This window comes from Aotus nancymaae, unplaced genomic scaffold (genome assembly GCF_030222135.1).
Source record: "Aotus nancymaae isolate 86718 unplaced genomic scaffold, 86718_ANA_hifiasm-v0.15.2.pri h1tg000030l, whole genome shotgun sequence".
Taxonomy (NCBI): domain Eukaryota; kingdom Metazoa; phylum Chordata; class Mammalia; order Primates; family Aotidae; genus Aotus; species Aotus nancymaae.
The window spans coordinates 36118701-36130818 of record NW_026988443.1 but is presented as its reverse complement, the minus strand read 5'-3'; the positions used below and the strand labels follow the sequence as shown (position 1 = coordinate 36130818).

At 52.1% G+C, this 12118-nt stretch overlaps 1 protein-coding gene across 4 annotated transcripts in view; it reads right to left on the bottom strand.

Moving 5' to 3' along the window:
* The window catches only part of CMIP (c-Maf inducing protein), a 259594-nt gene that overhangs the window by 41321 nt on the left and 206155 nt on the right, over positions 1-12118 (bottom strand). For all 4 annotated transcript variants that reach the window (XM_064383341.1, XM_064383344.1, XM_064383343.1 and 1 more), the window contains 2 exons: positions 9041-9103; positions 5697-5777 (listed from right to left, as the gene is read on the bottom strand). In XM_064383341.1, coding sequence (XP_064239411.1) covers positions 5697-5777; positions 9041-9103 — 144 coding nt within the window. The remainder of the gene's footprint in view (positions 1-5696; positions 5778-9040; positions 9104-12118) is intronic.

The window sequence follows — 12118 nt, the reverse complement described above, 5'->3', positions numbered from 1 at the left end:
GCATGCAGGTGAGTGTGAGGTGGGTGCGGAAGGAGGTGTGAGATGCACGCAGGTGAGTGTGAGAGGTGGGTGTGGAAGGAGGAGTGAGATGCACACAGGTGAGTGTGAGAGGTGGGTGTGGAAGGTGTGAGATGCATGCAGGTGAGTGTGAGAGGTGGGTGTGGAAGGTGTGAGATGCACGCAGGTGAGTGTGAGAGGTGGGTGTGGAAGGTGTGAGATGCATGCAGGTGAGTGTGAGAGGTGGGTGTGGAAGGAGGAGTGAGATGCACACAGGTGAGTGTGAGAGGTGGGTGTGAAAGGAGGAGTGAGAAGCACGCAGGTGAGTGTGAGAGGTGGGTGTGGAAGGAGGTGAGATGCACGCAGGTGAGTGTGAGAGGTGGGTGTGGAAGGAGGTGTGAGATGCACGCAGGTGAGTGTGAGAGGTGGGTGTGGAAGGAGGTGTGAGATGCACGCAGGTGAGTGTGAGAGGTGGGTGTGGAAGGAGGAGTGAGATGCACGCAGGTGAGTGTGAGAGGTGGGTGTGGAAGGAGGAGTGAGAAGCACGCAGGTGAGTGAGAGGTGGGTGTGGAAGGAGGTGTGAGATGCACGCAGGTGAGTGTGAGAGGTGGGTGTGGAAGGAGGTGTGAGATGCACGCAGGTGAGTGTGAGAGGTGGGTGTGGAAGGAGGTGTGAGATGCACGCAGGTGAGTGTGAGAGGTGGGTGTGGAAGGAGGTGTGAGATGCACGCAGGTGAGTGTGAGGTGGGTGCGGAAGGAGGTGTGAGATGCACGCAGGTGAGTGTGAGAGGTGGGTGTGGAAGGAGTGAGATGCACACAGGTGAGTGTGAGAGGTGGGTGTGGAAGGAGGTGTGAGATGCACGCAGGTGAGTGTGAGAGGTGGGTGTGGAAGGAGGTGTGAGATGCACGCAGGTGAGTGAGAGGTGGGTGTGGAAGGAGGAGTGAGATGCACACAGGTGAGTGTGAGAGGTGGGTGTGGAAGGAGGAGTGAGAAGCACGCAGGTGAGTGTGAGAGGTGGGTGTGGAAGGAGGTGAGATGCACGCAGGTGAGTGTGAGAGGTGGGTGTGGAAGGAGGTGTGAGATGCACGCAGGTGAGTGTGAGAGGTGGGTGTGGAAGGAGGTGTGAGATGCACGCAGGTGAGTGAGAGGTGGGTGTGGAGTGTGAGATGGAAGGAGGTGGGTGTGAGAGGTGGGTGTGGAAGTGAGTGTGAGATGGAAGGAGGTGAGTGAGAGAGGTGGGTATGGAAGGTGAGTGTGACATGGAAGGAGGTGGGTGAGAAAGGATGTATGTTTGTGTGAGGCTGGTGTGGACAGAGGCGTGCATGTGCAATGAGGAGCCTGGGCACGTGTACACGCACCAGGCATTTGTGGCAGAGGAGGCACTGGTGTGTGTCACCATCGTGAGGGGACAGGAGAGGCCACCCTGGTCAGAGGCCCCATCTGTGCCACACTAGGGAAAGCAGTGCCTGCGCGTCTCCATCCACCAGCCCCCTGGAACTAAAGGGTCCACTGCGGGATTCTGTCGAGGGGCCAGGTCAAGGGCATAGGGACCCTGCTGGTGTCCACCAAGGGCCGTAACTTGTGGCTGCTGTGCTTGGCCTCTTCCAGGTGTCAGGGGGACAGGGGCCACAGAGCGCTCTGCCAGGAGGCAGGAAGGAGAATGCCCAGGAGCAGAACAGAGGTGCAGGAGACAGACATGGGCCGGACAGGGGCCTGCGAATCTGGCCTCCACATTCATTCCCAGGGTCATGGCTAAGACTGGGGAGGTGCCGGGACTGTCAGCCCCTCCAGCTGTGTCTGGCCAGTCAGGAGCAGCACGATCCTGTCATGACCCTCCAGAAAAGTGATGCGGCCAACCAGCAAGACACGGAGGAGAGCCTGGAGTCTCCAGACCTGTCCCTCTGTACCCATCTCAGTGGAACCCATTTTTTAAAGACAGCAGCCTGAATTAGGACTCTAAGCTGTAGAACAGAAACAGAGAGCCCCATCAGGTCTAACTGTCCCCGAAGCTGGCATGAAAGCTCTGAGTGGAACCCATTCCTACCACGCCCTCCTGCAGGCTCCCAGGAGAGTTTCTAGAGCTGCTGGGGACTTCTTCATGTGAGGTCAAAGGGGCTGAACTGGGGTACTCAGAGACAGTGGAGGGGGAGCTTTCACTCAACTGCTTGCTAGGACTGCCCCGCTACATAAAGATGGAAGCAGAGCCCCTGGAGCAAGTTCAGAAAAATGCACGCACAGGCACGAACACACATCCACACATTCTCTCCCTCCCTCCCTCCCTCTCTGTCTGCTGGGTTAGAAAATGAGACCTCTGCCTCACAGGCTGCGGGCTGCCACATCTCTCTCTGGGCCTTGCTGTCGCCATTACAGAATGAGGGTCCGCAGAAGTGATCACCCGCCCCTTCCACCTCTAGGGTTTTATGATTCTATGAACTGCTTCATCAGAGACTTAAGACTGGCATCTCAGCTACTAGATTTTTGAATAATCAAGGTCATTTCCATGGAAATAAACATTTACAGAGGGATCCAGCAGCCTCCTCCTCTCTGGAAGAGTCAATATGTTCCCTTTGGAATGTTGGAGGTCAGATTACCTGGTGGTCCACTGGGAACAACCTGTACCTCTGTTCTGCTCCTGGCCACCCCCAATCCCCTCACTGGGCTGGGCGCTAGCCTTCCTTCTCACCTTTGTCACAAGAACACTCCGAGCGGCATGGGGCACAGATACATGGTCGTTCTCCAGAACACGGTTTAGCCAATTATTTGGATTGGGTCTCCAGAGAAACATACTGAAGAACCGCTTCCTTGTGCTTCTAGTTTTCATTTCAGTCTAGCAAGGAACGTTCTTTGAGACTTTTAAACCTTGTTTGCTCATCCATGAAATGGGGCACACGACATGTTTGCGAGAGATGCACTCAGAACAGGGGAGCCCCCAATCCCAGAACAGCACTGTGGCTACATTTCCCGCGTTTGCTTAATGTCTGAGTGCCTCCTTAAGCAGAAACACCGCATTTGGAGTGAAGAGAAGTCACTGTTCATGCCACCCCAACAGGCTCCTGGCTTAGGCAGGCTAGGTACGCTCCTTAGCCAGAGACCTGACCCCACACCAGCTGCAGCCCCAGCTCCAAAACAGTGCCGCTGGCCCACGGCCACCCAGTAAGCATCAGGGCGCATCCAATGAGTGAGTGTCAAAACTTTCTCTCGCCCACCGCCTGTGTTGCTAGGATTCTGTGAGGTCAGGTCTTCCTGTGCCTGGTATCGCCATAATCGCTGCTCAATGCAGTCTGTTCTTCTACAGGAGAAGCGGATCCTCCTCAGTCCTCCCTACGGTTCTCCTCTAACTCCGCTCATGGTGTATAATTAGCAGGCGCCAAGGGCAAGGTGGGATCTGGTACATTAAAGCATCCCAGACACCTGGGATCACTTAGGGGGTGCTCGTTACAAGTGAGGCGAGGACTCACGGCTGAGGGTCCCTACTCTCTGCCAGACCACCACAGATACTATAAATTCTGGGTCTGCGCAGAGCTGTTCTGATTTTTATACAGAAAATTATTACCCAGTCAACACTCCAGGCCCATAAAACTAACCAAATACAGGAGAGGTGTTTGGTGAAGCCTTGAGAGCCTGTCTGAATTCTGAATTTTTTCCCTTTGAAGTCAGATGTCCCCAAAGAACCCTTATGAAACAGTTTATTGACTAACGTGGAATATGCAAAAATGTTTATGTGCCTGAAGAGGCATCTCCCTGTCCCTGCCAAGTATGTCCTGGGTGTGTGGCTCTGCCACTGACCAATTAAGGTCCTTTGCAAGAAAACCTGAAGAACCTTTGCTCTGAACTCCAAAATGGCACGAACTGTCCCATGCACTATACCCGCAGGGATTTTAAAGTTAACAAGCAGAGCCCCTTTCCTCCCAGCTGGCCAAAGCCAGAAAGAGCTCCTCCTTGAAACTACGAGAGCCCAAATTAAGGCAGAAACCCCTCCCCATCCCCCAGTGGGGAGTCTCCTTGTCCTGAAGAAAGAACTGCACAGGGTGTCCCTCTCCTCTGTGTTCTGAAAACAAGAAATGGATTTATCCCAAATCTAGGAGGGGCTCAGAAATCAGCAACATTTCAATTACGGTTTGCAATCGCTTACAGTAGAGAATGGCACATAGAGTTGGTTATGGTACCAACATGAGTCAGCTGGTAGTGGTGGCCTGGAATGTGGCAGGGGAAAGAGTCTGATGCTACCTCTGGCTCTACAGGAAGAGTGCTGTAATTGATTAATGATGTCTGCCATAAGTATGGAAGGGGTAGGGGAGCACGTGTCATGCACTTCCACTCCTGACTGGGGAACGCGCTGTAGGTGATACAGTATTCTTCAGGGGCATGGTGTGAGGACAGGCAAGCTACGTGACAAGTGAAATGGTTTGTGGTTACCCTTTTTCAGAGTTGTTTTCACGCGCTCCAGGAGACTCTAAAGTCTAAGGTGGTGGCTGGCTCAGTACAACATGCGGCTGGGAAAGGGCCCTGGCCTCAGGGTGCCTGCTACTTAGCTCCCACCAGGAGCAGCCACAGCTGCTCATTGGATCCTGCCTATCCTGTCCTGCCTCTCTGGGTCCCAGACTCCTCCTGTGCACAGGATGTCACGGGAAAGGCATGAGGGTTAATGACACAAGACACTCAAAGAGCATCACATTCTGACTCTAAGAAGGTGTTCAATAAACTTCTGCGAAAAGATGTTACTCTTATTCCTACCTGTGGTCCCTGTGGCCACTTAGTGGACCTTGCTAAGCCTCAGTTTCCCTGTGTCGTATGGAGCAAATAAGGGCATTTGCTGCTGTCTGGAATGACGAGGGAACACCAAGGGGCCACACAGATTACAAGCGCCCCACCCGCTGTAAGTGCACAATTAAATCCCGTCTTTGTATTAAAAAAAAAATTAAAGACCACGCTTTATTCAGATTTCCTCAGTTTTCCCTTCACGTCCCTTTTCTGTTCTGGGAGTCCCAGGGAGGACTCCAACGACATTTAGTTGTCATGCCTCCTTAGGCTTCTCTGAGCTGTGACGGTTTCTTAGACTCTCCTTGTTTTTGACCTTGAGCGTGGGGAGGACTGGCCAGGTACTTTGTAGCTTGTCCCCTGTAGGGATTTGTCGGATCTTTTTCTCATGATTGGAATGGGGTGATGGGTTACTGGAAGATCACAGAGGTAAAGTGTCATTTTTATTCGCCTTATCAAGGGATCATTCTGTCAAATTGGCTTCTTGTTGTTGATGTAGACCTTGATCACCCAGCTGAGGCTATGTGTCTGGTTTCTCCATTGTAAAGCTACTCCTGCCCCCTCCATACACTGCTCTCTGGAAGGACCTCGCTGTGCACAGCCCACACTAAGGGAATGAGAAGTTATGCTCTGGGTCCTCGAGGCTGGGGTCTCTACAGACATTATTTGGGCCTATTCTGCCTGGGAGGCTCTCCTCTTCTCTAGCCACGGTATGCTTCTAATTCTTATGTGCTGCAAAAAGATTCTTCCTGTTGCCGTAATGGAGGACAAGCTGTACAAAACCCCGAAAACTGCTTAACCAGAATCTCAACCCCAGTTCCTGGCTGTCAGGCTGGGCCAACCCTATTCCCCAAATCTGTGCCAATGCAAAAGGCCAGGGAGGTGCATGGGGCCTCGTGTTCTGGGTGCTATGGTCTGGGTGTTGGGGCAGGGGGACTCACCATGTTATGCTTGAGGATTCGCTGCACCACGGGGGTGAACACCTCGATGACCACCATGGACCGGGGCCGCTCTCTGCAGTGCTGGGGAGAGAGTGGGGTACAGTTACTGCGGGCCTAACAATGTTCCCTGGCTGCTAGCAGGGCTGGGGACAGCAAGCCCAGCTGTGGGCGCCTGGGTACCCTTGATGAGCAATGTTGCACGGCTTTCTAAAAAACAAGTTGATTGTGGAGGACAGCCAGTTCTAGGTTCAGAGCAGAATAGAGAGGAAGGTAGAGAGCTGTCCCATATACCCTCTGCCCTCAGCACACACGGCCTCCCCGACTATCACTGCCCATGTCACGATTAAGGATGGGGTAGGGGCGTTCCAGGCCCTGAAACGTATCCTGGGCACTCGGCCAGCAGGCGTGTGGGGCACCAGAAAAGGAATCCTGGTGGAGAGACAGAGCCCAAGAGGACAACAACCCTGTTTCGCTTTCCTGACCCCTGACACACACAGAGGACTCCGGGAAGTGGGGGAAGTGCACCACGGTCCCCTTTCCTCCCAGGCGCTTGTGTTTCCACCCCACAGGCTGGAAAAGGACACTGTGGTGTCACTAACGTAGCATGTACACCCTGCGGTGCATCTGTTACAGTGGATAACCCTACACTGACACACCACTGTTACCCAGAGTCCACAGCTGACTCCAGGGTTCACGCTTGGTGCTGTGCTTTCTGGGTGTTTAGACAAATGTCTAATGTCATGGATCCACCACTGTACTATCATAGGAAGTCGTTTCACTGCCCTAAAAATCCTCTGTGCTCAGCCAATTCATCCCTCCCTCCCCCAACCCCTGGCAACCACTGATCCTTTTCCTGTCTCTATAGTTTTGCTTCTTCCAGAATGTCCTGTAGTTAGAATCACGCGGCGTGCAGCCCTTTAGACAGGCTCCTCTCACTCACTAACATGCATTTAAGGTTCCTCCTTTGTCTTCATGGTCTGCTAGCTCATTTCATTGTCCGGATGTTCCATAGTTTATTTATCCCGTCACCCACTGGAAGGCATTTTGGGTGCTTCCAGGTTCCGGCAGTTATGAATACAGCTGCTGTAACATCTACATGTAGATTTTCGTGTGGGCAGGTGTGTTTAACTCATTTGGGGAAATACCTGCGAGTGCCATAGCTTAAAAAATTTTTCTTTGTTCATTTTTTTTTGGAGTTAAAAAAGCAGACGAGATGAGAGCTTCTGTTTGCTTTTTGTTTGGTTTTGAACTGAAAACTTGAGACTGTTTCAGATGGTACACACGGGAGTTCTGACATGGTCCTTATTTAACATATAACGAGACTTTTGTAAAGCTAAGATTCTGCATGTTTCCAAGATCTGAAAGGTCTTGGAAATGGGATACGACAATACGAGGGCTTCCGCATTTGAACACCAGGGTGGTGACGATTCTGCGACTTGTCAATTGGTGGGTATAGCAGGCGGGGGGCAGTCTGCAGGCCCAATTCATCACCAGTGTGGTGTTTGTTTTCAGATTGGAAAGGAAGCTCCTCAGGCCGTGCTGACAAGGCCTGGCTACTGCCTCATGTCCTGCACACATTTATAACCCGCCTGGCCCTGGAGGAGGATGCTGGACCTGGGATATGAGAAATCAGGGCTCCCCTGAGAGAGCAAGATGAATGAACTTTCCTCTGACCTCGGAATCTGGCAGGAGTGTGGCAGAGTGGACACAGCAGAGGCTTTGGTCCCCTCAAGCTCTCCTCTCTCAGCTTCAACCCCCAGTGGGAAAACAGCTGAAAGTGAGTCCCACATGGCCGGGACCCGCCTTACTCCAAAAGGCAGACGGCCCTCTTTTGAACACCCACACAGGATTATAGCAGAGAATACCCAAAAGGATAGCTTTTTCCACCTCACCCCTTTTCAAACCGTGCTGCCAGGAACCCTCATGTCAGAAATACAGCAAGGCAAGCGTTTCTTGTTCTACAACAAATACCTGGTGTTCTAGAACCCAAGTTTGAAAATCAGGCGATCTGGGAGAAACCCTAAGCTTGAGAGGCAAGCACGGGGCAGGTTTGGGTTAAACTGGACAGAAGATGGAGCTGGTGACCTGCTGTGACAGACAGAGGAGCAGCTAGCCACTCTCTCAGGACATGGGCTATTTAACTCCACTCTGCGGGGGATATGATACTCATGAGTTCTGGGGGCAGAGAAGGCCCTTGTGCGCCCTGAGGAGCCCGGAGTATGTATCCACACCTGTATGTGTACACACACACACACACACACACACACACACACACACACACAATCGTGGGCATTGACCCCCTGGGCCAGGGGGCACTCACTGTGCATGCCCACATTAAAGATGGGGGGTGGAGGTCGTTCCAGACCCTGACAGGTACCTTGGGCACTCAGGCCAGTGGGCGTGTGGATCACTGGAGAAGGAGCCCTGACAGGGAGGCAGACTCCAGGAGGACAATGGAATCTTGTCTCCCTTTCAAAGCCTTTGTCCCCTGACACACACACAGAGGACTCCCTGGATGGGGGCAAGGGAAATCAAGTGCACCATGGTCCCCTGCCCTCCCGGGTGCCTGCTGTTCCACCCCACAGGACAGTCCCACTGGTGGACACAGTCTACACCTCTCCAAAGGACAGCGGGTGACCTTGGCAGGAGGCAGGTAGTGGGAGTGGGGAGGGATGAGGACCAGCTGAACGGGGCAACAGGGGCATGACAGGGGAGCGCCAGAGATGTGTCTTTCCAAGGACATCAAATTATTACACTAAAAAAGCCACACAGCAAAGAACAAAACAGGTCTGCGTGCTGGTTCAGCCTGAGACATGAAGATGTGCTCTGGGAAGGAGAAACGCCTGGTCCCCATGTGCCCTGGGTGGGCATGTCCTATGTGAATCCCACTGCAAGGCTGGCGCCGGGTACCTGGGAGCGGATGCCCTGCTCCATGGCTCCTCTAAGCCAACCTGCAGCACCCTGCTGCTTCCCGTTTTCAGGGAAAGCCCCGCAGCCACACCCCACCGTGGGCCAGCCGCTGCTCAGAGGAGCCTTGGCTAATAATAACCAGCTCTGACGTCAGGAGCCCAGAAAATCTGCAGCAACCTGTCTCCTAAGACAGCCAGGAAGCGATTCCAAGGAAAAGCAAGATGCTCTCCCCAACTCTTTGTCACCTGTCTGGCAGAGAGGTGGGTGTAACCCTAAGAAAGGGTACCTGCCATGCCCTCCGCCTGTACGTGGGACCCTGACCCAAGATGGTGGGGCCCAGGTTTTCAGACTGTCTGTGCAAACCCAATCCCTGGTGTGCACACCCAGAGGCAGGTTCATTCCTGCAGTCAAGCCCCAGCTCAGCAAGCCCATACCTTGCAAAAGAATTCACAGAGATCTGGTGGTGGGTGGTTGTTTTCCAGCAAAGGAGCGATCGCCTGAAAGACAACGAACAACCGTCAAGAACCGCGGGGTAGACAGCCACGGAAGGACGCAGAACAAGCTCCAGGCCATATTGTTAAGTGAAAAAAATAAACGCAGAACGACACATCCTGCATCAATCACTCATCTTAAAGCAAACAAAACCTCCCAAAACCCACAACCATATCTGTCTGTGTGGGTCCGTCACCACCTGACAACAAGGTGTTTCTGAAGAGGGCACTGGGATGGGATGAAATCCTCTTTTCCTGATGAAAGCATACTCATGAAATACTTGCAAAATTGGCTGGGTGCGGTGACTCACGCCTGTAATCCCAGCACTTTGGGAGGCCAAAACAGGCAGCTCACCTGAGGTAAGGAGTTCGAGACCAGCCTGACCAACATGGTGAAATCCCATCTCTACCAAAAATACAATAATTAGCTGGGCATGGTGGCGGGCGCCTATGATCCCAGCTACTCGGGAAGCTGAGGCAGGAGAATCACTTGAAATCAGGAGGTGGAGGTTGCAGCGAGCCAAGATCGCGCCACTGCACTCCGGCCTGGACGACAGAGCAAGACTCTGTCTCAAAAAAAAAAAAAACTTGCAAAATGATATTTTAAATAAAATTAAAACTTCTGTCACAGCTGGTATGGCTGGGGCCTGGGTCTGAACTCGATTCTGAACTTGAACCTAGATTCAGCCTTATGCCCAAGTTCTTCGCCACCATGGTGAGCGCCCCCCACGGTGAGACGGAGCACAGCTGGGGTTTGGACTCCTGGTCCATGACCAACAACGGCTACTATTGCCTGGCCAACAGAATGAATAAAACCAACTCAAGCTATGGTAGAATAATCAGCGCATAAAAAATACCGAGCACCATTGGGAGAAGACTAACTGCCAACAGGGTAAAGAGGATTTAACTGCTGGAATGAAAGACTTCCTAGTAATGACAACAGCAATAGTAATGAAAGAACACTGAAACGCGAGCCTGTAAAATGCAGGGGTGAGGGTCAGACCCTCGGATCAAATTCTTTCCTGTTCTCAGGCATTCCTGCTGCGCCGGGAAGCTCAACCTGATCCAATTAAGGGTTCAGTTCAGCCACATTAACTGGATAAATGCAGCCTGGATTTCTCAGATCAAAATTTCTTTCCCAGGCTTGCCCTGAGTGTAAGGTCTTGTCCTCCATCCAGGGCTTCCAGGCACTCAGTGGGACCCACAGGTGTTGCTGGCAGGGAGAAGGCAACACTTCCTCCCGGCCTTTCACGCTCACTCCTGGCTCTGCAGCAGCCAGTCTTACCACTTTGCCTTTGTCCATGTCAGTCCCCCTGCCTGGACTGCCTTCCCCAGCTCACTCCGTTTACCTAACATTCTCCTATCTATCCTTTAAGATTCAGCTTGGACACCTCCTCCTGGAAGTCCTCCATCATCATCCTCCCAGAACCCTCCCTGACAGAGGGTAAGGATCTGTCCTCTGCGCCCCCCAACAACCAGAAAAACCTCAGCCCTTGGCCATGTTGTTTTTTTATTATCTGTTGACCTGCCAGGTTCTCTCAGGACACATTCAATCCTCAATGGCAGGGCTCATGTCTTGCAGCCCTCTATCTGTGGGACTGAGTTAGTGTCTGGCACATACTTATATTCACAAGCTCAGCAAAGTTTGTTACATGAATTGATTAATTAAAATTAAGCCAGACAAAGGTGGCAGTGAGTGATTGGGCGCACCCAAGGTGACTTGTCCTCCTGTTCTGGCAAGAGAAGGCAATGGACGGTCAGGGTGAGAGCATGGAGAAAACGTCTCTACTGTTAGAAAACACCCAGAGGGCCAGCCGGGCGCGGTGGCTCACACCTATAATCCCAGCACTTTGGGAGGCCGAGGCGGGTGGATCATGAGGTCAAGAGATTGAGACCATCCTGGTCAACATGGTGAAACCCCGTCTCTACTAAAAATACAAAAATTAGCCGGGCATGGTGGCGCGTGCCTGTAGTCCCAGCTACTCAGGAGGCTGAGGTAGGAGAACTGCTTGAACCCAGGAGGTGGAGGTTGCGGTGAGCCGAGATTGCGCCATTGCACTCCAGCCTGGGTAACAAAAGTGAAACTTCGTCTCAAAAAAAAAAAAAAAAGAAAAGAAAAGAAAAGAAAACACCCAGAGTGCTGACTACGTGCCAGACACTGGAGCTGAGAGCAAACGCAGAAGCTGCTGCTTGACTCTCCGCAGCCAAAAGCCTGGGGCTCATCTCATCTTGTGTATACAGGAAACAGCTCAGCTGTCAGGGCCGAATAAGTGGGTCCCTCAAGGCCCTGATTCAGCTATAGGAGCCTAAGGGGCCTAGTGACCGACGCTGCTCTTGTTCTGTACCTTGCAGCCAGGAGACACCCCAGGCAGGTTAGCTCCAAGGTCCTCTCCTGGGCAGAGCAAGGCTCTGCCTCTTGCTTCTATTTCATCTCCCATCCTCTTGCTTCTCATTCCCTTATGCTTTATGCTCCAGCAATGCTGAAGCTTCTAGAACACACCATGCTGCTTTCAATCTTTTACATTTTGTTTCTTCTCCCTGGAATGCTTTTATCCCATTTTGCCACTTGGCAAACTCCTATTGATCCTTCAAAACGCAGCTCAGATACTACTACCTCCAGGAAGCTTTCTGGCTCCTTTCCCAGGTGAGTTTATCACTGTACTCTCTGCATTCAATGTCCATTTTTGCGATGATCGATCACCTTTGTCTTTCTATAATAGATGATGAACTCCTTGGGGACTAAGTTATCTGTATCTGGATTCAAATACACAGCACGGTGCTTGGCACCTAGCAGGTGCAATTTCATTTCTTTCTTCTCTCACGTTAGGTTTTGTAGCTAAAAGTCACCCAGGAAGATACTTTACCCCAAAGATGCTTACATCATGGTCGAGTCCCAGAAAATAGCTCACTTTATGGATCACAGGGAATAAAACCCAAGTTCTATTTGTGTATTAATTGGGAGACATGTCCTGGGGCAAGAAAGAGAACGTTTACCTTTCAGCTAATGGGGTGATGCCTCTG